This window comes from Gorilla gorilla, chromosome X (genome assembly GCF_029281585.2).
Source record: "Gorilla gorilla gorilla isolate KB3781 chromosome X, NHGRI_mGorGor1-v2.1_pri, whole genome shotgun sequence".
Taxonomy (NCBI): domain Eukaryota; kingdom Metazoa; phylum Chordata; class Mammalia; order Primates; family Hominidae; genus Gorilla; species Gorilla gorilla.
In genome coordinates this window covers 127,339,375-127,366,081 of record NC_073247.2, presented here as the reverse complement: position 1 = coordinate 127,366,081, position 26,707 = coordinate 127,339,375, and the positions used below count along the sequence as shown (strand labels likewise).

Here is a 26,707-nt window from a genome sequence, read left to right as displayed (position 1 = left end):
TTAGAGACAGGATCTTGCTCTGTCACCCAGACTGGAGGGCAGTGGTGTTATCACAGCTCACTGCAGCCTCAAACTACTGGGCTCGAGCAATCCTCCTGCCTCAGCCTCCTGAGGACTATAGGCTCGAGCTACCAGGCTGGGCTAATTAAAAATTTTCTTTTGTACAGATTGGGTCTCCCTAAGCTGTCCAAGCTGACAAGTTCTCCCTAACTTGCCCAAGTTGGTTTTGAATGCCTGGCCTCAAGAGACCCTCCTGCCTCAGCCTACCAAAGTGCCGGAGTTACAGGTGTGAGCCACCACACCCAGCCAGCTATTTTTAACACGTATCTCAAATACACTGTCAATAAATACAGACTGAAAATGGCATAAGTCTAAAAAATCTAGACCTCACTTGCTAGCAGCCAATAGTGGTAGGCATTGAAGAACCATGTGCCATGTATACATTTTCCAGGCACTGAGTAGAGAACACCAAACTAAGTTCTGGGAGTGGGGCGGGGGGGTGAAAGAATTAAAAACTCAGCCCCTAACCTTGAAGAATATTTGATGAAACTAGAGAAGAAAACAAAAATGTTAAATGCCTCTTCCAATGGACTAAAAAGATATGCTTCAAACTTTTAATTATCAAAATTATCATCCTAGAGAGAATGGTTCAGTTAAATACCCCACCACAAGAGTGGAAAACAACTTTTTAATGAGAAAGTTCAGCTCAGGAAGCTTCCGAGACTGTGAGTCAGGGTGTATTATTAAAATTTTGGAGCACACTGTTCACCGCGGGAGATAGAACACTTCAAAGATGTCACTTAGCACCTTGATAACTGCCCTTTAATGATGACATGAAAGGAGACTGTTCACCTTATATAACTTATCACCTTAACATCTTATCATGTTATATCTTTGTTTCTGCAGTGCTCTTTTTCTCAATTCGTTTGTTAAGATATTCCAGCAGCTAAAAGAAGTAGATTTAGTGGGCAGGATGACTGAAATGTTATTAGTTATAACAGTACTAATATGATATATTTAAGAACTTAACATAATAGTACTTAATACTATAACATCCCACTGGACGAGGGAACATCTATTACTTCTAATAATTGTGAATTTTCACATACTTACATAAACAAATTCGTCAAAACTTATTTTCCCATCTTTATTCCTGTCACCATCCAGCATGAGTTTCTGAATAATTTCTCTCACTTTATATCCTGGTAATGGCATATTCGCTTCCTTGAAGAGCTCATGAAGTTCATAGTCACAAATGAATCCGTTGCTGTTGAGATCTTTGTAAAAAAGGAGAGCAAGCAAAAAAGGTAAAAAAAATTGAAAGACATAAGTTAGAGTATTTCCCTTCATTTGAGGCTCAGTTCATAAGCTCACTTAAATAAAATATTTTCTTATTGTGGGGAACATAAAGTTGTTTGAAAGGGAAATGGACATTTAAATGGAAAAAGCAAGGTTTTACATCATGTATCCTGTGATTTAAGCAATGTGTAAGTAGATTTACTTAAAAAGAGCATCCCTAAGTTCAAGAAAGCATAGTTGGCTAATACAATTATTATTAACTTGGCGCTAATAGGATTTTAAAAAAGAACTAATAGATCGTAAACCTACAAAACACTTCCATGGTACAGAACAATTTCTACTGTAAGTATAGGAATTTTGTGTTTCTTATTCTTCCATTGCTCCAAAAAGAACTTTTATGAACTTAATGCTGATTCTGTTTCAAAGTACACCTGAAATTAAGCAGTCATGTTCAGTGCCAATTATTTTAAGAGTTAATGTAAACAAACATTAATTCAAGACAAATATAGAGTTTATAAAAATAAATGCACTACTGAGGAAAGCAGATATTTAATATGACTCTATAAATAACCTTTTAATTTTTGTACTACTGAAGTTTCTCAGAGTATGTCTTGAAGTGCTGATTAAATGAATGATGTTTATTCTGAAGCTTTTAAAAATAGAAAAAAAAAAACCTGATCAATGACCAAGAGTTAATTTATTGAGAAAAAGGCTAATGTCCTGAGGGTTGTAACCACTTGAGTATATATTTTCCTGTGAATAAAGTTTGATGTTCACAAGTAATTTCAAATATCTTCTGTTCCTTAGGTCCCACTGATTTTCATATGTAAACTTAATTATAATAGAAGGAAACAACCTGAACAGAGAAATGACTCAAGATGACCTTAGCGCATTTAAGAAAATGTATTGTGGCCGGGCGCGGTGGCTCACGCCTGTAATCCCAGCACTTTGGGAGGCTGAGGCGGGTGGATCACCTGAGGCCAGGAGTTCGAGACCAGCCTGGCCAACATGGTGAAACCCCGTCTCTACTAAAAATACAAAAAATTAGCTGGGCGTGGTGGCGGGCACCTGTAATCTCAGCTACTCGGGAGGCTGAGGCAGCAGAATCGCTTGAACTTGGGAGGCGGAGGTTGCAGTGAGCCAAGATAGTGCCAGTGCACTCCAGCCTGGGCAATAGAGTGAGACTCAGTCTCAAAAAAATGTATAAAATAAAAAATAAAAAAATAAAGCAGGCTGGGCACGGTGACTCACGCCTGTAATCCCAGCACTTTGGGAGGCCGAGGCAGGTAGATCACTTGAGGTCAGGAGTTCGAGACCAGCCTGGCCCATATGGCAAAACCCCGTCTTCACTAAAAATACAAAAATTAGCTGGGTATGGTGGTGGGCACCTATAGTCCCACCTACTCGGGAGGCTGAGGCAGGAGAATCGCTTGAACCTGGGGCAAGATTGCGCCAATGCACTGCAGCCTGGGTGACAGAGCAAGACTCCATCTCAAAAAAGAAAAGAAAAAAAAAAAAGAAAAAAGCATAAGGGGTTAGACTGGGGCTATCTTGCCCCCAGGGGACATTTTTGATTGCCATAACTGGAGAAGGGAGTTGGGCTTGGAGAGGAAGCACCTGGCATACAGTGCGTAGAGGCTGGGGATGCTTCTAAATATCTTAAAATGGATATGACCCCTTCCTTGCATGTACAACACAAGAGTTATGCAGCTTAAAATGTCAATTGTGCTGAAGTTGAGTAACCCTGGGTTATAGAGATATTGGGGGGCAGGGATGGTGGTGGTGCTACTACTTAGACAGAATGGGTAAGGAAGGCCACTTTGATGAGGTTATATTTGAATGAAGACTTCCATGAGGTAAGGGAAGCAAATCATGTGGCTATCTGGGGCAAGAGATTTCGGGTAGAGAAAATAGCAAATGCAAAGTCAGTGATGCTGCAGTGTGTCTGGTGTGTTTCGGGAAAAGTAAAGATCCAAAAGTAAAGATCCAATATGACTTGGGTAGAGTGAACAAGGGGGAAAATGAGAGATAAGGTCAGGGAGCTAGCTGATCATATAAGCTCTGCTAGGCCAATGTATTCCATGGAATACACTGACATTTCTTTCTAAGTGTGATCTACGTGTAGTTCACATTGTCCAATTTTTGGTCAATTACTAAAATTGCAATTTGCAAGAATGCTCTGGGGAATTAAAAATTAAATTAAAATATTAAGTATACTGCATGGAACCATCTTGCAAATATTTTGAATGCTGATGAAATTCTGTTTAGTTTTAATGCAGTCTATTTTAAGTTTTAAATTTTCTTAAACATTGATTACTACATTTTAAATCTATGAATTAAAACACCTGTACCTTTATTTTTACTTTTGTATTTCTTTGAGACAGGGTCTCTCTTGCCCAAGCTGGAGTGGCACGAGCATGGCTCACTGCAGCATCAACCTCCCGGGCTCAAGCAATCCTCCTGCCTCAGCTCCCCGGCATGGCTGGGGCCAAAGGTGGGCACCATCATGCCTGGCTAATTAAAATATCTGTACTTTTAAAACATCAATAACAAACCATTCAATACTTAGTGTGAAAATCACTTAGATTTCCTTTGAGGTAAAGCACTTAATTTCCCTAGGATGTATATTCAGTTTCTTTGCTTTGGATTTATAAAAGGTCATACATCAAACTCTTTATTTCTACACGTAAAGTATTTCTACGTAGAAATCAATCCATCAATAATGTCTGCAGTTGCTAAAAAGAACAAAGTAATCCCCATGGCACTGAGGCAAAATTTTAGTGGCTCTTGTTTTATGAATGTCTTGGGTTTAAATACACCTGCTCCCATGCATATACCAACTTGTTTTTCCTATGTCCTTTCTAAAATTACTAGAGTTCAGTACTAGAGAGTAAGTGTGGCATAGTGAAAGAAACACAGCATACGTGCTTGAAGAGACACAAGGTGGGAATAATGTGACACAATGTCTTATCTCAACTTGGCTATTAATTTGCACAAGTTACCTCTTCAGGTCCTAGTTTTCTCATCTGTAAAAGGAGTGCTTTGGACCACATAATCTCTGAAGTTCCTTTTTGGTTCTATCACACTGATTCTAAATCAGAATACACAAGACTTCACAACCCTCCCCTCACACAAACACTTTTAAAACCTGGAGATAGAACAGTAACGCATATTAAATACAGATAGAGAGTGATAACATTCTGATCACTACTACACCTTATTACCTAAGTATAATATTCTCTCATTTTTATGATATCTTTGGAGGAAGAGATAGCTTATTCTTTTAACTATCAAAACGTTGTCCACTTCAGTGGGTTCTTTTTTTCTTTTAAGCTATTTTCTTTATTTTGAGACTAAGTCTCACTCTGTCACCCAGGCTGGAGTGCAGTGGCATGATCTTGGCTCACTACAACCTCCACCTCCTGGGTTCAAGCGATTCTCCTGCCTCAGCCTCCTGAGTAGCTGGGATTACAGTGCCACCATGCCTGGCCAACTTCTGTATTTTTAGTAGAGATGGGGTTTCGTCATGTTGGCCAGGCTGGTCTTGAACTCCTGGCCTCAAGTGATCCTCCCACCTTGGCCTCCCAAAGTGGTAGGATTATAGGCATAAGTCACCAAGCTCAGCCAATTTTTTAATTTAAAAAAGTATCTTTAGAGACAGGGTCTCATTCTGTTGCCTAGGCTGGAGTACAGTGGCACAATCATAGCTCACTGCAGCCTTGAAATCCTGGGCTTAAGCAATCCTCCCACCTTAGCCTCCTGAGTAGCTGAGACTACAGGCTCTCACCACTATGCCCAGCTAACTTTTTGTTTCTTGTATTTTTTGTAGAGACAGGGTCTCACTATATTGACCAGGCTAATCTCAAACTCCTGGCCTCAAATGATCCTTCCACCTTGGCCTCCCAAAGTGTTGGGATTACAGGTATGAGCCACTGTGCTTTGACTCTAGTTTAGACTGGAGTATATAACAGGTATGTAACAGGATTTGTTCTTTTTGTATTCTCAGTGTTATAATGGAAGTGGAAGGTAGAGATGTTTTAAATTAGATGTGGGAGAACTACAGTGGATTCAAAGCTATATGAAACTGACTAAGGCCCAGAAAGTTTATCTGGCTGCCTATTTGCATTAGGTTAGACTACAGGTCTGGTGGCTGGGACTGGTGGCTCATGCCTGTAATCCCAGTGCTTTGGGAGGCCGAGGCAGGAGGATCAGTTGAGCCCAGGATTTCGAGGCTGCAGTGAGCTATGACGGCATCATGGCACTCTAGCCTGGGCACCAGAGTGAGACACTGTCTCAAAAGCAAAAACAAAAAACTCCAGAAGTTTGGGTCGCAGGGAGAAATTACTATTTGTCTGTATCCTCCCTGAAATAACCTCTCTTGAACATTAATTAGAAGACAGTTCACTGATGTGATTAAAAGATGCCAGGAAGCAGCCACCCTAAAACATAATTAACATAAAATAACCACATTTGGAAATTTCATTTTGAAGTAAGGGCAGTAGTAAGAAATGCTTTTAGAAAGGGACAGGAAAATTTTAAAGGAAATTAGAGGAATAAGAATTTGTCATTACATGACAAACTTCCTTATTAGGCTGCAAATCTCCCGATAAAGATTCTTTTAAATCTTTGTATCTCCCACCCCAATATGTAGCACAATCTTTTGTATATAATAAGCAATGGAAAAAAATTATTTTTGTAGAATCACTGATTCTCAGGAATTGACCAAAGAAAGAATGCTCTAATCCTAGATGAGTATTTTAGAAACAAAACTAAACAACAATGACAGAAATACAGAAATAGCACTCAAAGACTGAATGGCAATTCATCGAGAAACCAAAACTTGACAGAAATATCCCTTAAATAACATTCAATCTCATTCCCTTTGTTCTAATCCTGTCCCTACCCAGCAGCCTTCAGATCTGTAATTTGGTTTTCTAAGTGAACACACCCATCAAGGAGGGCCCAAGTGGACAACCAGTGATAGCTCTCTGGTCAGGATCTCTTTTGTTCCAAATGTAGAAACCTGCTTTGGCTTTATTGAGAAAGGAGATGCGCACTTGTTTAGGTATGAGTCACCCTCCAGAGCAAACTGAGTACCTACCCTGTGGGAAGACACCCACTGGGCTACATACCAAAGATACAGAAATGAATCAAACGGAACCCCTGGGTCTTACTTGAAACTGTGGCTACAAAATCCTTGTAAAAATTTTGAGTCACTTCAAATACATATCCTTAGGCTTTCCTGGATGACAAGAATGTGCGTCCTCTTCTAAAAGTTTTACCTATTCTGCCATTTTCCCATAGTTTAGCCCCCAGTGTTAGTCCAACTTACACTACCTCCCATGATCAAAGGCATTTTAGTGTTAGTAAGAGTCAATTTTATCAAGCCTTTCTTAGAGCTCTTAAATCATATATTTTGAGGAAAATAATTTCAATTTAAACAAGAAGGCAGAGGGAGCCTAAAAAGGCAGCTAGCAATTAATTTTACAAAACCTCCCAGCTGGTAAAGTACTTGAGAGACAAAATAGCATGCAATTATTCTTAAAGAGTTTTATGCTAATTTTATTTCGAACCCTCAGTCAAAAAACCAAAAACACATCCTTAAACAATATCAAAGATCTAACATGGTTTGGAAGGCCAGTAAAAAGGTAGCATAATGGGATTTTAGAAAGCTTCCATCTCATCAGGTGCTCACAACTGTTAGTCTACTTCTAAGACTAACTTGTAATTTTAAAAAATAAACATAAATGCTGATGACTATTCAATCTAATTTTCTACATCGGAGAAAAGTAGTTTCATTTTACAAACTGGCTAAATGATAGTCTTTGAGTCATGTTTTCCTTATGTGTAAAATAAAATAGCTGAGGTACCTGAATGATTTCCAAATAACCCAAAATGAATTTTGGATAATTTTTTGTTATTCAAAAGCAAAATGAGAATAAGAATAATGTGGCAAGGTTTTTCAAAAAGACAATTTAATTTTTTGAAATCATAAGACTATGTCCTTATTTGTGGTTACAGTGTCCACTTTAAAAACAGAGCATTGGAATTAGAATGTTGCTGTTCAGTATGTTTGATGGTGAATTTCTCCTATTCTGAGTTTTGACATAAACATGAGAATTTAATAATAAACTGACCTAAAATAACATACCTAGATTGGAAGTCGTTTTAACAACTGGAAACTAAAATCACAACCACCAGGCATGATGGCAGTCCTTTATTTTCTCATTCATGCTGCCAATACTCCAACACCTTTTTGGCTCACTTGCCATTTTCTCATTAACTATACATTGGTATGGAGTGGGAAAAGCTCTGTGTTTTGAAGACTCATCTGCTTCAGCATCATAGTTTCTGACCAGCTGATAAAGCAGACATAAATTACCATACTGCCTATATTGTGCAGTGCAGTTTCAATGCCAGCACTTATCAACCTTTTGGTTTAGAAAACATGGTCAGTATGGCTGGACATTAAGGAGAAGCTGGATAAAGGAAACTCTACCTCATCACTGAACACAATTCTGGCAGAAAGTAAAGGGCTAAATTTGAGTAAATTGACAAAGCGTTTTTTTTTAAAAGAAGAAAATTATGATACTTAAAAAAAAATCACTACGCAGCTCCCAGTGCTGCACCAGACAGGCCCATTTTTCATATTGGCCACTGACTGAATTCATAAGAAAAGAATCAACTGTTATAAGGACTGTTTCCTTTTTCTCTCTCTCTCTCTCTCTGATGACACATGTAGGTTCACATCTGCATTTTGTTTTAAAGGAAATCTCATTATTCTCTTTTACCAAGTATTATTTTAAATACTATTTAACTCCCCAACCGCCCTCCCCTAAGTAAACCTTAAAGTAAATAAACTTATTACACAGCCATGTTCCTGCAGAAGTTTGAATCACACCAAGAATGCATATCCTTAAAAGGAAATGTTTTCCCTCCCCTTGCATCCTGTTATTTAAGCTATTTTAAGTACTTGTCTGGAGAAAGCTAAGCCAGAATCCAAGTGGTTTTGATTTTAGCTGCTGTTTTACACTGCCCATGTCCAGGTGGTACGTGCTGCAATCTATCACTTCAAAAGCGTCTTTTGGGGTGCTACTTTGTCTCATAAATTTGACAGTAAGAAAGACTAGGATTTTCTTTGACGCTTGGGTTGTGTGTGTATGCGTGTGTGTGTGTGTGTGTTGCTTTAAACATCCTTGAATCTGTCTAAATCTGGTGTCTTTCTTTATGAAGAGGTCACATATTGTGTGCCCTCATCTGGAATACACATGCGACCTCTCTATTAGCCCACTCAGGACAGTGCTCATTAGGACTTAAAGAAGAAAGCCTAGCAAGTGCAGATGCATATCCTTTTGGAAAAGCTGGATTTAAAAGTTCAATTTGGTTTGACCAACATATTCTACAAATTTTCTGCACTAAAGAAATGACAAAAGGAATCTATTTATCTAACAATGGGTTTACACACATACACAATCCTGAATGCCCATGAAAGCTCACAAAATACTGATTTAAAAGACTCGGTCAAAAGACTTGGGCAGAAGAATTTAAACTATATTCCATCCCAAGATCTAAGCAGTGAAATCAAGCTTTCATTAGGCATTAAATCCTTAGAAAAGGCAGCTGCTAAACATCTCCAGATGCTTAGCTAAACATGGGGTTTTCTTCTCACAGCTTATACCTTTTGAGGTAGCTCACTGCAGCAAATATAAGAGGCAGTTTAATGAGTTCCAGCTAAGGGTAGACTGGAGGTTGCTGCTTTAGAGTTCACTGTACTAGTGGATTTCCAAAGATGGAGGTCAAGTACAGCAGAAGGCTGGACAAGTTTAGAGGGTGAGACCAGGCAATCAAAAATGTTTATCAGTCCTTTTCTGACTCAAAATTTCCAGCAGTTTGGCCATCATTTTTCCCCTGCTGCAACTCTCGTTTTAAAAATACATGTGTGTAGGCCAGGCGCGGTGGCTCACGTCTGTAATCCCAGCACTTTGGGAGGCCGAGACGGGCGGATCACGAGGTCAGGAGATCGAGACCATCCTGGCTAACACGGTGAAACTCCGTCTCCACTAAAAATACAAAAAAAAAAATTAGCCGGGCGTGGTGGCAGGCGCCTGTAGTCTGCCACCTGGCTGAGGCAGGAGAAGGGCGTGAACCCGGGAGGCGGAGCTTGCAGTGGCTGAGATCGCGCCACTGCACTCCAGCCTGGGTGACAAAGCGAGACTCCGTCTCAAAAAAAATAAATAAACAAAAAATAATTAAAAATAAAAAAAAAATAAAAAAATTCAAAGCAGGCTTCACTTAAAAAAATAAGATTTTCTCTTTACATTTAAAATATATCCCACTACATAAAATCCATTTACAGTTGGCTTGCTGATTTTCAGGAACACATCTAGTGCATGAAGCAAAATATACCTGGCTGGCCAGGTACCATGGCTCAAGCCTGTAATCCCAGCATTTTAGGAGGCCGAAGTGGGAGGATCACTTGAGCCCAGGAGTCTCAAAATAAAAATAAAAATAAAAATAAAAATTGCTTTTACCCATGCACCCACACATGTGTACTCCTAACTAGCTTCCACACCTTTGAAACATGGTTTTCCGACTATCCCGAGACCTCCACTTCTAATAATCCATATATAATTAACCAGATGGCACAATGAAAGAGCACTGATTAGTTTCTTTTTTTTTAGACGGGCTATAGTTTTGTTTTTGTTTTAAGGCATAATTAAACAAATATGCACTGGTGTTCTTTTATTGAATACTGAAAGTAAATTAAACTAAAGCACTGTTTTTTTTTGTGGCATCATCCTGATGTGGTTTTTATATACTAGCGAATATCAAGTAATTTGAAACAACTCAACTTCCTAGGATGAGAGAAGTCTGGTATAGCTACAATCACCACAACCAATTTTTTTTTGCTTAGTTTGGTGGGAAACCTCAAAGGAATACACCCATACTATTCCTAGTCATTTAAGAAACCCATTATTCTTTTATTTCAAAAGTGCTGAATTCATGTTTAAAAAACCTCAGTAGTGAGTGCTCAGGAGGGAAAAAAGGCAAGGCAAGGTAAGTGTTTGCAGTACTAAAGCAACTCTGCAAAGGTTTACATTACATGAATTTTTCTTTATGACAAGTAATCATCCAAATGACCACTAGTTTCCATAGCAAGATTAAAGGCTTAGAATGTAAAAGACAGTTTCTAGATGGTAAAATATTAATACCTAAGTGTTTTGAAAGGTTTTATTTATTCTTCTTTAGAAATAGTTATGTATTACAGCATTTAAATTAAATTTGAAACATCATGAAGTACAAAAACTGATAACTAACGTTTCTGCTGCTGGGAAGCACTGGAAACAATTGTTGAGAAAATTAAAATAATTACATGAGCTTGGAGCTTAAAACTAAGCAGGTGCAGAAAGTGAGTGAAAAGAGAACTTTAAATTCTAATACTCAATTTATTGCTAGTAAAGAGAGTTTCAAAGCACTATTAATTGATTGAACAAAACCTATGATTAGCAGTAATTACAGAGATTTTCTCCACACGCTATGATTTTGCTGAATTTCTAAGGAGATAATCAAGGCTATTATTGTTAATAGATGGGGAAAATCATCTAATGATTTCCATATTTTGTCGCAATTGAACTGAGACAAAGTAGTCTTTCCTATTCTCTGCCAACCCACCCCCACAAAAAGGAAAAACTGTCCTTCACAGGATAATAAGTTATAGAGCTTGTTTTTAAAATAAAGTGTCCCTGAATTAGAAAAAAAATTCTATAACACCTTTGACAGTTGCCTGAGGGCTCTGTAAGTAACAACAACTTAAAACTACAAAGATTTTTTAAAGAAAATCGAAAGACTCGGCTGGGTCCTTAAATGAGTTTCTAAAAGATGGAGTGTACACACAAGCTTTTATTATGCTGAAAAATATATATAAATTTTATATGCTACAATTTAATGGCAAAAACCTTTAATAATAAATTCCACTGTAATGAAAATCTTCACAACAAAGGCCCTCTGAATGTATGGTTGATAATGACAAAAATCCCAGTACATCAAAAGGCTATGTATATAGTTCCTTGGGTTTCAATCAATGAAATATTTACTGAGAACCTAACATGTGTGCAACACTATGCTAGATACTGAGTGGAGACTACAAAAGAATAATATTCACAATAGGCAGAAATTCTGGATTCCAGAATTCTTTACAGCATATATAGTAATAAGAGCCTGAGTACGTTAGGAACATATGCCTGGCAGGGGCTTTGGCAAACTGTACGCCTATCTTAAACTCTACTTAAACAATAGCTCCACAGTGACCTTTTCTTGCAGTTAAACTTCTCATTGATCCCTTACTTAATACAATTTAACTGCTTCCTCTATGAAGATAATTGGTCAATCCTCTTTATGTCATTAAGCTTTTAAGGGACAATGAAGTTCTTTTACTCATAAAATGTATTCCAAGTCTCATCAGGTACACAATATCTGAATTAACTTTAATTTTTAAGGAATATTGCACGTAATTATTTCCAAGATGCTGCACATGAGGACAAGACCTGTATTCAGCATTTACTTGAGGAGATGAGTACTTAATAAGGCATGGTGCCTACTCTGAACTTCTATTCATAAATAACAAATTAAGCTGCTGCTAATGCTGAAAGATAAATATAAATTTTAAAAAAGGTTCAAAAATGCACTCCTAAAACAATTATAAGACTATTTTGACTGAATGAGAGTCATTTTGAAAAAAAAAACACTCTTGCAGCCAAGAATTCACTTGCTGTTATATATTAAACTATGTAGCATTTTTCTTACAGTAAGTGGTATCCATGGCAAGTTAATTAACTGCTATTTTTATACACACACACACACACACGTGCGCGTGCGCGCGATCATGTTAGATTCAGGAATGTTCAGTTTTTTCTAGTTAAAATTTTGATGGGATTATGAATGGTCACTCTGGCTGGGGTCATTATTCTTCCCAAGGTACACTGCTACTACTGAATGCCTTCATAGAAAATGTTGATCATAAATATATGGGAACAGAAATGTATATTTCCTCATTTTCCACTAATGGGATTTTCGACACAGGTCTAACGGCAAATTCTGATTTACATAACAAATCATCATATGAGCTAATTCTGTACCCTTCAGTCAAGGAGATACCAAATAATAATAATCTACCTCTCTAAGCACATGTTGATTCATGTATTTACATAAGTAGTCTGTTCTCACCCTGTTTTCTCATTATTGTCTATAGACTTGACCCAAGCACTAAAATTTGGAATGTAAATACTCCATATTTACCTTCCATAGCTGCTCAATTGTAAGGCATGTTATATGATGATAAAGGATAAATCAAATAGCATGCTATGCCTTCTCATCTTATACTGAAGCTATAATTTAACGTGGCGAGGTAGAACGATCTGCATTATCCAAAGGCACAGAAAACCCATAAAAAAGTCAATAACGCCAAACTAATTAAGGAAGGGTAAAACATCATCTAATCTTTCGAGGGTCACACATCCCTTTGAGAATATGGTGAAAGTTTCAAACCTCTTCAGAAAGATATGAGATACAAAATATAATAATAACTAAAATTTGGCATGAAAATTTCAGGAACCATACATAACAGTCACCAGTTAAGGATTGGAACTGTGGTCTAAAAAATTTGACCATATTAAATACTACATAAAATTGGAAATAATATCAGCTACCACTCGACCAAAAAAAAAAAAGAAATAAAACAATTTTAAGTATAGCTTCCAAAACTTTATCCCATCTATTTTAACTATCTTGCCCTAATGTTTTTGATTAACCATTCATGTGATATTTATACAGAAATAACTTTGAGACCAAATAAATATTGCTTCCCTATAGTTTTACTACAAAAAATACTCACCAACTTTTGCAAAGGCCTCTTTGAGTTCATCAAGCTCATCTTTGGAAATCTGAGTGGTAGCCATCTCATCCATTTAAAGATCTAAAGAAAAACCAAAAAGGTTTCAGACTTAAAAAAATTGTGATAAATATAAGCACTCTTGCTAAGTTCTCATCTTAGGGATAATTTAAACAGAATTTCAAACTATCAAAGCAATCTGAATAGGTTACCATGTCTCTACATACAGCTTTAATAAAGAAAACAAACAAATGAGAAGTCATCACTTACCAAAATTTATTGAGAAAAAATATTTCTGAATTTTCCTTCTAAGGACAAAATCTTAAATTACATTCAAAAAGTTTAAGGAAGGGCCAAAGTACCCAGCAGTGACAGGAAAAAGCTACATAATAGAAATTCTTGGTTATATGAGCCAAAGCTAAAGGTCAATATTATGTGACTAATGATTCACGGAAAGTATCATTTTCCCATTAAGCCACTTTAGAATCATTCACTGTGAAAACATTGATTTCCAAATAGCATACTGACATCTATCAATCACTCTCATTAAAGGAAGAATAAAGAGGAAACAAAACAAATTATAGCTGGTTTTGATATAAAAATGCACATGTGTGCTAATATACACATTCTTATGCATGTAAATTATTATATTATCTGAGTATACACCCTTTCCAATTTGGCCTTATTGATCTATTTAACTAACAGAACAAAGGTTGGCAAACTACATATAGCCTGTGGGCCAAAACTGGATCACCAGTTGTTTTTGTATGACCTCAAGCTGGATATGGTTATTAAAGGAAAATTTTTGCAGTCCATTTTGATGATGGGGCACATTAACTTTGAACCCAATTAAGTGAAATGTTATCCCAGAAAAAAAGAATTCTATTCTTCTCATCAGAATTGTATTACCAAAAAATTGTACTCAATTATTATATTTTGAATTTTGTCAATAAAAACTGATGGAAATAATATATTATATCCTTGATATTAATATCATAATATTCTTGATTTTACCTCTTGGCACACAATATTTATGATCTGAACCTGTATGGAAAAACTTTGCTGATCCTGGCAATAAAGAGAGGAGGTCTGTATCACAGTAGATAATTTCCAAATGCAAACCTATTATAACAATAATTTTGGACAAAGAAAAATGAAAATGATTACATGCTGCTTTCTCCTTTTTTGTTTTGGGTTTTTTCTCTCTTCTGATTTATTTTTTTGGTAGACTTTATTTTTCTTTATTTCTTTCTCTTTTTTTGTAAAGACAGAGTCTTGCCACCTTACCCAAGCTGGTGTCTAACTCCTGGGCTCAAGGGATCCTCCCGCCTCGGTCTCCCAAAATGCTGGGATTACAGGTGTGAGCCACCGTACCCGGCCAATAGACATTATTATTAGAGTAGTTTTAGGTTCACAGCAAAATCAAGCAGAAGTTACAGAGAGTTCCCATATACAGCTATGTGTTGCTTAAAGACAGAGATGTGTTCTGAGAAATGCATTGTCAAGTGATTTTGCCATTGTGCAAGCATCAAAGAGTGCACGTACACAAACCTAGATGGTATGGCTTACTACACACCTAGACTATACGGTATGGCCTATTCCTCTTAGGCTACAAATGGCACAGCAGGTTACTGTAGTAAACACTGTAGGCAATTGTAACGCAATGGTATCCGTATATCTAAACATAGAAAAGGTACAGTAAGAATATGGTATTATAATCTTATGTGACTACTATCATACATTCGATCAGTCATTGACCAAAACATCCTGTACCTGAGTGGTACGTTTGTTACAACTGATGAACTTACATCATTACCACCCTAAGACTCTGGTGAACATTAGGGTTCACTCTTAGTGTTGTATAATCTGTGGGTTTGGACAAATGTATAATGACATGTATCCACCATTAAAGTATTACATAGAGTAGTTCCACTGCCCTAAAGATGTTGCCTTTCCAAAAAAATACACTACGGGTTAAATTTCACAAACTATACAAAATACATTTTGAGATCTTACATTTATCCCTTTTAGACATTTTATTAAAAGGCAACAAATTACTCACCAACTTATGTTTTGGCCAAGAAGTGTAACACTCAGTATAGAGAGGTAGGGGCTGGAAGTGGTAGGGAGGGATTCATAAGAGAGCTGGGCTACATCTATCTTTTTCACAGAATTGTTGCTATTTCTAGAATTTATCACAGCCCCTGGCACATAGTAAGGCACTCAATAAAACAGAACTTTAATAAAATTAATCCCTTCAACAACTATGCACCAAGTATTATTAATACATTATACAAATTCATTTGCATATTAATTTCCTAAACCCTCACAATAGTCCTATGAGCTAAATATTCTAATCTCCTTTTTTTCCTATTAGAAGACCTGGGCTCTCAGGACTGGAATTCACACTCAGGTTTCTCAAATCCTGGAGAAGTTTTAAAATGACCATATGATGCTATTAGCTAAGTTTTTACCATAATGTAACAGACACACACAGTGACTGGTGTTTTAAAAATTAAATAAAACCATCAGCCGGGCGCAGTGGCTCACGCCTGTAATCCCAGCACTTTGGGAGGTGGAGGCGGGTGGATTGCTTGAGGTCAGGAGTTCGAGGCCAGTCTGACCAACATGGTGAAACCCTGTCTCTACTAAAAATACAAAAAGTAACCAAGTGTGATGGCGGGTGCCTGTAATCCCGGCTACTCGGGAGGTTGAGTGAGGCAGGAGAATCGCTTGAACCTGGGAGGTAGAGGTTGCAGTGAGCGGAGATCGTACCACTGCACTCCAGCCTGGGTGATACAGTGAGACTCTGTCTCAAAAAAAAAAAAAAAAATTAAATAACACTAGACTCTTTAAAAAAGATATAAAACAAAGCTGGCCTATTCATAAACTTTTCTTATGTATGATATCAAGATGCCACTAAAGATGGATAACTTCTCAGTAGACAGGTTGGATGAAAATACCTTTCAGAGTAATCTCAGGATCTATGAGGGAAAGAAAGTTCTTCAGTTAGTAATGAAGTTAGGCTTTGTGGGTTTTTTGTTGTTGTTGTTGTTGTTTGTTTGTTTATTGAGACAGGGTCTTACACTGTAGCCCAGACTGGAGTGCAGTGGTGAGATCACGGCTTACTGCGACCTTGACTTCCCAGGCTCCTCCCTCCCAGGTGATTCTCCCTCCTCAGCTTCCCAAGTAGCTCAGACTATAGCCGTGGGACACCATGCCTGGCTAATTTTTGTTTTTTTGTAGAGACGGGGTTTCACCATTTTGCCCAGGCTGATCTTGAATTCCTGGCTTCAAGCAATCCACTCACCTCAGCCTCCCAAAGTGCTGGTATTACAGGTATGAGCCACCACGCCCAGGCCTGAAGTTAGGCATTTTAAAGATTAAGAATAAAAAGAACTGCAATCCCAGCACTGCGGGAGGATTGCTTGAGGCCAAGAGTTCAAGACAAGCCTGGGAAACATAGTGAGACCTCGCCTCCAAAAAAATTTTTTTTAAAAATTCATAAGTTAAATGCAAACGAATAGTAGTAATTCTAAAAATATTGTTTCACTAATATGTTCAACACTCCCCATTACAAAAATACGACATAGGATTTATTCCAATTTTCTTCACACCTTTTAAGCAATCATGTTTTTAATAAAGAATTATTACACATCTCCATGAATTACACACCAAGGAGAACAATGGCACAGAAAATTTAAAAGTAAGACCATCTCAGAAATCTAAAACATGTGGCCTCTCTCCTTTATCTCTAAAGGTCCTTTCCAGTTTGGGCAGATAGTGAGTCAGTAATAATTTAAAGTATGTGGGTAAAAAACAACTAAAACAAACCTATACAACTGAGCTTACTCTCACACTACCGTATCACTTCTATGCAAAAGAAAATTAGGTCTGGGTGCAGTGGCTCATGCCTGTAACCCCAGAACTTTGGGAGGCCAAAGCGGGCAGATCACTTGAGCCCAGGAGTTTGAGACCAGCCTGGCCAACGTGGTGAAACCCTGTCTCTACCAAAAATGCAAAACTTATCCAGAAGTGGTGGTGCGTGCCTGTAATCCCAGCTACTCTGGAGGTTGAGGTGGGAGAATCACTTGAGCCTGAGAGGTCGAGGCTGCAGTGAGCCATCAGTGCATCACTGCAAAAAAAAAAAAAAAAAAAAAAAGAAGAAAGAAAGAAAGAAAAAAAGAAATTAGATAAGATGGTTCTGGACATAAACCACTCCTGCCCCCCGCCCCCCTTATCCCTTCTGACCAGTTGGGTTCTGATTAAATCCTGTAGAAATCTCTTTCTCCCCAACCTGCCCCTCCCCGCTACTTCTCAAACAATTTTACCAATATTTTAGACATCTGCTATACACCTAGTTCTTGCCCTCAAGGAATTTACAATCTGCGAAGCAAACATGAATAATTACAATATGACATAAAGTGAATTAGTGACTGCAATAAAAGGTACAAATATCCATTTTTTTAGAAGAAAAAAGTCTCTAGAGACTTTAAGGATTATTAATTTCTTCTCAGAGTGGCCAGAAACGCAGTTCTTTTTTTCTTCCTATAAAATTAGCAAGTGCTGGCTCATGCCTGTAATCCCAGCAATTTGGGAGGTGGAGGCGGGCAGATCACTTGAGCTCAGGAGTTCGAGACCAGCCTGGGCAACATGGTGAAACCTCGTCTCTACCAAAAATACAAAAAATTAACTGGGCATCGCGGGTGGTGGCGCATGCCTGTAGTCTCAGATACTTGGGAAACTGAGGTGGGAGGACCGATTGAGCCCGAGAGGTAGAGGATGCAGTGAGCCATGAGCACGTCACTGCACTCCAGGATGGGTGACAGAGCAAGACCCTGTCTCAATAAAAAAAGTAAAAAATAAAAATGAATTAAGAAATGCTTAGATCTCATAGAAATAATTTTAGGGCACCAGTTTAGTCCAAAAATTAATCCAGTGCATTAAACATATATTTTTAAATTTTCAAGTTTCTTATTTCTAATTGCCTTTTAAAAAGCCTAAAGTGACTTTGCATATGTAACTCAGATTTTCCATCTATCAGAGACATTAAAGAGATACACTTCAATGAGAACAAAAATAAGGAATTGGAACATGCACATATCCTTAAAACCGTATTTCCAGACAAGGTTGTTTCAGGATAACAGAATAGTTTAATGCAGGACTTTCCAATTTAAATAAACCCATATTCATTTATTGACAGTTATTTGAAAGGAAATAAAGAAATGCTACTCTGAAGTACCTGGGCCAAGACTAAAAAATATAAAGCCAAATTTAAAAAGCTCACAATATATGCTCTAGCTGATACAATTGTACATTTTGCCATTTGAAGCTTAAAGTTGTTTAATGTAGATTTCTTTATGCCACTATGAATTAAAAAATGGTCTGTCCTTAAGACTACTCATAGGTACTTGATGGTGTCTTTAAGGAAGTCAAGCTGTAAAGTACTATCTTGAGAGAAAACATCACATTAAGTAACTTGGAAATGAGTGAAGATATTAAAAAATAAAGATCTTACAAATTAAAATAACAGAAGCTCTATTCCTCTTCATGGGGCATTCACTGTACTATAGGACTTTTTTCTCTTAAAGTTACTAAAACATCCCGGATGGGTTCACAAAGCAAAACACAAGATTTGACATCAATACTGCCCTGTAGACACTTCATTTAATCTCAAGTACCAGTACACCAAGCTGTTGTACCGCGCCCAAGGTTGTAGTATGTTTTAACAGAAGGATGTTGGACTTGAAATTAGAAGGCATCGATTATTGCTCTGGTTCTGCTATTCCCTAGTAATGTGTCCATGAGCAAGTTTAATTAATCTGTCTCAGCCTAAGTTTCCTCATTTGAAAATAGTGATAATAATACCTACTTCCCCCAGGTCCTAATGAAGATTACAGATGGTATGTATGACAGCATATTGTGAACTATGAAGTATTACATAGCAACTTCAAATCCTTCATGAAAGAAAATAGGGAATAAATGAATGCTTGGGTTAATTGTGAAGAGCTGTATAAATAAATATAAGGCATTAGTTCTACTAATAGCCTTTTACATGGGATAAATGAAAAGTTATCTCATCTCCCTATAATTACTGACTACAGAGTATAATAGGTCTCCCTCATATATAAAAATTACAAGTCTTTAGTCAAACTAATTTAAGAAGGATGGGCCTAAAGGAAAACCTGTCAGTCACTTTTTATCCATGACTCAATTTGGCTCCTCCATAAGGCCAGTTTCTAAACACAATTTAAAGAGCAGACAGGAGATATACAAACAAATAAACAACAATTTTTCTTTAAATATTTTAGGATCACTTTTCAAAATAGCTAACAGCTTGTCAATATTGTCACATTCCTCCTAATTTGCAAATTTTTTCATGAGTACTAGAAAAAGGTGAAGAGAAAGTATTACTTGCTGAATAAAAGTTTAACCCCGATTTCACAATATGTGATTGACAGGCAAAAGGAAAAAAACCCTGATTTTCAAATATGTCCTCTTTCCCAGTCTGTCTTCCCACAGAAGTGGACTTTATGTGTTTTTTTTTTTTTTTGAGACAGGGTTACACTCTGTCACCCAGGCAGTGGTGCAATCTCAGCTCAGTGCAGCCTCAATCTTCTGGGCTCAAGCAATCCTCCTGCCTCAGCCTCCTGAGTAGCTGAGACTACAGATGTGTGCCACCACGCAAAAGCGGACTTTATTTACATGATGAGAGAGAGGGAGAGAGAAAGAGAACTGACATTCAAAGAAATAGAGATATATTTTTCCTCCATTTAAACTCAGCAATTTTAATACTTATCAAAAATAAAACCTCCTGGAGTCTCTACGTTTTTCTGAATTCGCTCATCTGCAAAGCACTTTGATCTGTCCCAAATTCTGTTTCCTCCTTAGCTCCTATGCCTGCCATTTCTGTAAAGGAAAAGGGAAAGCTGTAGAAAAAAGCCAGCCCTTCTTCACTAAACATATAAGACACAGGAAAACAGATTTTCAAATAAGGGAGTAAAACAAAAGCAAACAAAACCTTGTTTGTTTGTTTTTTCATAAAAGGATATAGTGTACAATTGGGTATGAATTCAGGGCGTCACCCATAGAAGAATCTTATGCCTATGAAGTCATCTCTAATTACAGAGTTTGACTAACAATACTGCAATTATGAAACCACTCCACCGGCTCATTTAACTATACATAAACCCTAAACACAGATCTTTGCTGAGAAAGGTATACCTACAACTACCTGAAACTATTACTCAAATTCTGAAAGGTATTTGAAGGGGGATGGGGGTGCCTATTTTATCTCCTAAAGCACTCACTCACTTTAGGAATGCAGCTGACTGAATAATCTACTTATTCATCTGTGTCATTCAGTACCATGAGGTCCAGGAGAAAGAGAACGCACATGGGAAACTCATCTGGGGGTAACCAACTTTGATCATAAACTTGATTTTTTTTTTTTTTTTTGAAACTGAAAGGCAGCCAAAAGATAAAAACAGGATATTCACCAGAGGCTTCATCCCAGCCACTAGTATAGTAAATAGAATTGGAAAAGAGAAGCTCATTACTTAAATCAGAGATTGGGCAACACATACTTGAGGTCCTAAAATGAACAAGAGAGCAACAAAGAGGGGACAAAACATGGAAGAAATACATTATTTCACTATAAATGAAAATAAACAAGTTAGCCACCATTATGTGTGAACAGTTCAAGAATGATCAGAAAAGGGGTGTTGTCACCTTCCTCCATCCAAAACAGGCAGTGCTTTTGAACACCCACACTTTGCATACCTACCTTTACCAATAGAAACTGCCACCCTGCCACCTCCCTAGTTAGGTAAGTGAACAGCTCAGCACTAGTCTCTAGCTTAGATGGGTGTGCAACACTGTGGGCTAAAACTCACCTATTCATACTATGATTACTAAAGCTCCAGTCTCATGTTTCCTAATGACTTTAGAAGATTCCCAGCTTGAATGTCTACCACACTCACCCACTTATTTATTTATATTCATCAAGCATTAACTTAAGGCTTAGTATGTACCAGGCACTGTGTTGGGTGCTCCAGATAAGAGACAATTAGGATCCAAATCCCCTTCTTTCTGGAAGAGCTTACTGTCTAGTGGGGGAAACAGATGGAAAAACAAAGATACAACATTAGTGCAATCATGCCATCATAGTCATATTATACTAAATGGTAGGCGTCAGAAAAGTTTTTTCCGAGGTGAGGCTTGAACTCTGTCTTTGAGTGCAAGTAGGATTTTCTCAGATAGACATCCCCGGTAAGGGCATTCTCAGAGAGACATCACTGGTAAGGGTATTGTGCCTAGTGTTAGTGACAGACACACTCGCAGCAGCAGATCAGGGTCCAATTTAGAAGTGGCCAAGGGAGAAGGAAAGTCAGTGAGGAAGATTCAAGTTAGGAAAGTCTAAGTGTCTCCAATCTAACTTACTGCCACATTATTTTCCCTGTTTTTTTCTAACTCTTTCTCCTGCCAAATCAGGTCTCGTTTTCAACTTTCCCACTTTCCTCTGTCTCCAGACTGCAGTTTGACCATAAAAAACAAAGGGAGGATCAGTCAACCACCCATCCCTCTGGATTCTTGCCTTACAATATCTGAGATTCTTCCGTCATATCTGTTTATCACCTCATGTCTGGCCTACTCCACAATTTTTTTTTTATATATATATATTTTTATTTTACTTTAAGTTCTAGAGTACATGTGCACAATGTGCAGGGTTGTTACATATGTATACATGTGTCGTGTTGGTGTGCTGCACCCATTAACTCGTCATCTACATTAGGTATATCTCCTAATGCTATTCCTCCACCCTCCCCCAACCCCACAAAAGTTTTTTTTTTATCAGATCTGCCTGCTGTTCCGTCTTCCTCCAGTGCAATCTTTACACTGCTAATCTCCTGATAATCTCCTGAAGAGCTGATCTTATAAACATTCCATGCAAAAGAAAGTCCCACCTTTTTAGGACAGCATTCAAGGCCCTACACTTTTCTGACTTGACTTCTAGCTTTATGTCTGCCCATCTTTCCAATGCTACTTCCCATTATATGTACTACACCCTTGAACCCAACACTCTCAAGAGACCTTATTCCCCAAACAGGCCATGTATTTTCCCGCTTCTTCCACTCCCTGGAGAGACCACTGGGTCTCTCCAGTGGAATGCTCTTCACCCATCTATCTAGACACTTCAAAAGCCTATTTCAGGAAGTATCTTCAGACTGTCCGCACCCAAGATAAAATTTATCTTCCCAGTACTCTCACAGAACTGTGTTTCTATTACAGCTGGTTCTGGATTCTCCTCTATCAGTACCTTTTGTTTTATTCTGGTCTCTTCTGCTTTTCCTGTCTTCCATTAAGAACTTCCTCTCTCTCTATCTGCGTCTCATGCTTAGAATACTCTCCTCTATTTTTCCTCTCTCTCTATCCAAATTCTACTCACCCTTCAAGCAAGGTTCAGAAGCCTCATCCTCTCCCAAAGCACGTTTCCCAATGACTCCACCTCCCACTGATCTTTCTCTTCAACTCCCAGAGAATTTAGAATCTTGCCACAAAATTTTGAAATTTAGTTATAGACTTCTCCCTATAGTTACATAAGTGGATATGAGGACAGTCAGTCTAGCTGGGACTTCCATTGTCCTACTTGGTTCAGTTTATCTACCTTCTTTACATAGATTCTTAAACTTAGTCAAAGAGAACAATCTTCTTCAATAAAAGAAAATCCTTCTTTCACAAATAGCACACAAAAACTTGTGTAATTCTTTGCTCTGCAAGTCTCATTTCATGATTGTTTGTTTCTGGAGAACAGTCTAAACTTCACCTTTTACTCTCATTGCTGGATGTTGGTTACATAGGCATGGTTTACAAAATATACCAACTGAGGCTGAGGGTGGTGGCTCATGCCTATAATCCCAGTGCTTTGGGAGGCAGAAGTGGGAGAATTGCTTGAGGCCAGGAGTTTGGGACCAACCTGTACAACATAGCGAGACTCCTTCTCTTAAAAAAAAAAAAATTAAATCAGCCAGCATGGTGGCCTGAGCCTGTAGTCCTAGCTACTAGGAAGGCTGGGGCAGAAGGATCACTGAAGCCCAGGAGTTTGAGGCTGCAGTGAGCTATGGTTGCCTGCCTCTAAAAAAATAAACATAAAAAATGAATAAAATACTCCAACCAATTGCAATGTTTAGAGGCAGTGAAAATTCCCAGTATTCCCAATATCCAGTGATCGCAGCAATGAGAATTTGAAAGCTAAGAAGTCTGTAGAGTTCCATAACTTCATTCCCTAAATTGTATTAGGGAATAAACAAGTGCCTGGGATAGTCGTTGACTTTGCCCAGGACACAAAGCTGTGAAGCACAATTAAAAAGATGTATTTCTCAGCCAGGCGCAGTGGCTCATGCCTGTAATCTCAGCACTTTGCGAGGCCGAGGCGGGCAGATCACGAGGTCAGAGATCAAGACCATCCTGGCCAACATGGTGAAGCCCCGTCTCTACTAAAAATGCAAAAATTAACAGGGCCTGGCTGCACGTGCCTGTAGTCCCAGCTACTCAGGGGGCTGAGGCAGGAGAATTGCTTGAACCTAGGAGGCGGAGGCTGCAGTGAGCCGAGATTGGACCACTGCACTCCAGCCTGGGCGACACAGCAAGACTCCACCTCAAAATAATAATAATAATAATGTGTTTCTCCAAGCATAGCTGGAAAAAAAAAAAAAAGCAAAAGCATGTGTTGGAGGAAAGGTAATTAACTGTTTTTTCCCTCTTTCCTTTTTTTTTTTTTTTTGAGATAGAGTCTTGCTGAGATGTCCAGGCTGCAGTGCAATGGCATGATCACTGCAGCCTCCAACTCCTGGCCTCAAGTGATCCTCCTGCTTCAGCACCTCCCACCCCCAGTAGCTAGGACTACAAGCATGTACCACCATACTCAGCTAATTTTTAAATTTTATTTCTTTCTTTTTTTTTTTTTTTGTAGAGACAGGATCTCACTATGTTGCCAAGCTGGTCTAAACCTCCAGGGCTCAAGTGATCCTCCTGCCTCAGCCTCCCAAAGTGCTGGGATTACAGGCTTGAGCTGCAGTGCCCAGCCAATTAACTATTCTTCCCAGAAAAACAAAAACAAAGAGACTACACATTGCTTTGCAGAGAGAAGGTCCATGCCTAGTATATATAGCCTTTGGAAAATAACTTAAAAAGCTCCTAACAAATATGACCATGATATCAAGAAATAAGAACAGTTGCCAGAAAATGCAGATAGTAACCCCCTCCAGCTAATACTAACTTGTTTTCATTATTTAAAAGGATAAGGGATTCACTTAAGCCTTGAACTAAAATAACCAAAACTTTAATTGTATAAAACATACAGAATATAGACAACGAGTTCTGTAAAGACTCATACAGAGTTCTAAAAGTCATTTATTTAAAACATTGGTGTTAAATTGGCACTGATCATAAAACAGACAATATTCTGAAAAAAAAAGCACACAAATGCTTACTTTCTCCTATGACACATTCATTCCTACATATGACAGGCTTCTGCTTCTCTGTGTTAATACTGCTTAATTTCAGCCTCATGAATGCTAAGTATTGTGAACAACCACTCCCATTGTATCAGTGCTAATAACTTAGTCTTAATATAAAACAAACACTCAAGTATCTATGTGATTTACTTTTCATTTAAAAATTTTTTCTTTCAAGATTTTTCTCAAGAACAAGTGGCTTGGAATTTTGCTTGACTCATTTTAGAAAACTTCCACGGAATCTTGGTAAAGGAGTAATTGTAAAGGCTTAAGAGGCTATATGCATAATTTTTATTTAATGATTTGTTGCTCTGAAAGTCAAAATAAGGGAGTCAAAACCTAAATGCCCTCACGTGTGTCATAGGTTCCTAGTCCTAAAAGTCTAGGAAAGGTTGAAGCAGAAGAAAAAGTGGTGAAGTGTTTTACTGCGCATTAATTCTAGCACATCAGCATTATCAAAAATTGCTTCTTCTCCTTCTTCTTTTTTTTTTTTTGAAGTAGAATCTCGCTGTGTCGCCCAGGCTGGAGTGCAGTGTCATGATAACTGAAGCCTCCAACGCCTGGGCTCAAGAAATCTTCCCACCTTAGCCCCCTGAGTAACTGGGATTACAGTCACGCAATACCACCCCAGCTAATTTTTGTATTTTTTGGAGAGATGGGGTTTTGCCATGTTGTCCAGGTTGGTCTTGAACTCCTGGGCTCAAGAGATTTGTCTGCTTTGGCCTCCAAAAGTGCTGAGGTTACAGGTATGAGCCATCATGCCCAGCCAAAAATTTCTTCTTATAGTCAATGTGGTGAGCAAACATCTATGAAAGAAATAATCACCACGTATAGCAGACTTTACTTCGGAAAGTTATTTTTCAGGTCTAGCTCTTCTGTTCATTCTACTTAATATTTCAGCTGCAAATTGTACAACTAAACAGAGGACATCATTAGGTACCCCCCAAAAAATTGACAGTATTTTCTCATGAGGCATTATTATATACACTGATTAGATTGTATAGTATCAGGAACTAGAGAATAAAGTAACTGGCTGATGGAACATAAATCTGGATATATTTAGCAACTGTGCTTCTACAATTCACATAGAATACAATGAAAATAAAATAAGATATCATAGAACAAAACCATATCATGCCAGATAACATAATATAAAATTTCAGGGATACTTGTAAAGTAACCTAAAAAACCTTACTACTATTTCCATGACAAAATATGTTTCAAATTCCAAATCAATTGAGAAATGAACTTTAGAAGGCTCTATCTGTGACTGAAGGCTAACTCTACCCTTTATCCAACTCCAAGTAGCTGCCTACCTAATAACTATAATTCGGCCTTGGATATATCTAAAACCTTTAAGGAGACTTAAACATCAGTCTACTCTAATGTGAAGAAGAGATTGCTCTGTTCTGCACGTACACTGCTCCAATAACCCCTGTGGATGCATAAGAAAGATATAAAAGTTTATTAAGAAGGGCTGGGAAGAGAGATGAGAGCAGAAGAGTTATTTGCAAAGTTATGCATGGGGTTAGACTAAGCCATTTTAGCCCTCTTCTACCACTGTAATACCCACAACCAATTAAACCATCTCCAATTTTGTTTGTATTATATTACATTATATTATTATTATTAGTTTTGAGGCAGAGTCTCGCTCTGTCGCCCAGGCTGGAGTGCAATGGCATGATCTTGGCTCACTGCAACCTCCACCTCCTGGGTTCAAGTGATTCTCCTGCCTCAGCCTCCTGGGTAGCTGGGATTACAGGCGCCCACCACCACGCCTGGCTAGTTTTTGTATTTTTACTAGAGATGGGGTTTCACCATGTTGATCAGGCTGGTCTCGAACTCCTGATCTCAGGTGATCCACCCGCCTCGGCCTCCCAAAGTGCTGGAATTACAGGCGTGAGCCACCGCACCCAGCCTTATTTTATATTATTATTATTTTCTTGAGACAGAGTCTTGCTCTGTCACCCAGGCTTGAGTGCAGTGGCTCTATCTCAGCTCACTG

General features: G+C 38.1%; 1 protein-coding gene across 2 annotated transcripts in view; it reads right to left on the bottom strand.

The window, feature by feature from the left end:
- PLS3 (plastin 3) overlaps window positions 1-26,707 on the bottom strand; it is an 89,711-nt gene that overhangs the window by 27,051 nt on the left and 35,953 nt on the right. For both annotated transcript variants that reach the window (XM_004064745.5, XM_004064746.5), the window contains exons 2-3: window positions 13,190-13,270; window positions 1,114-1,277 (exon numbers count right to left, since the gene is read on the bottom strand). In XM_004064745.5, coding sequence (XP_004064793.2) covers window positions 1,114-1,277; window positions 13,190-13,262 — 237 coding nt within the window. In that variant the 5' untranslated portion in view covers window positions 13,263-13,270. The remainder of the gene's footprint in view (window positions 1-1,113; window positions 1,278-13,189; window positions 13,271-26,707) is intronic.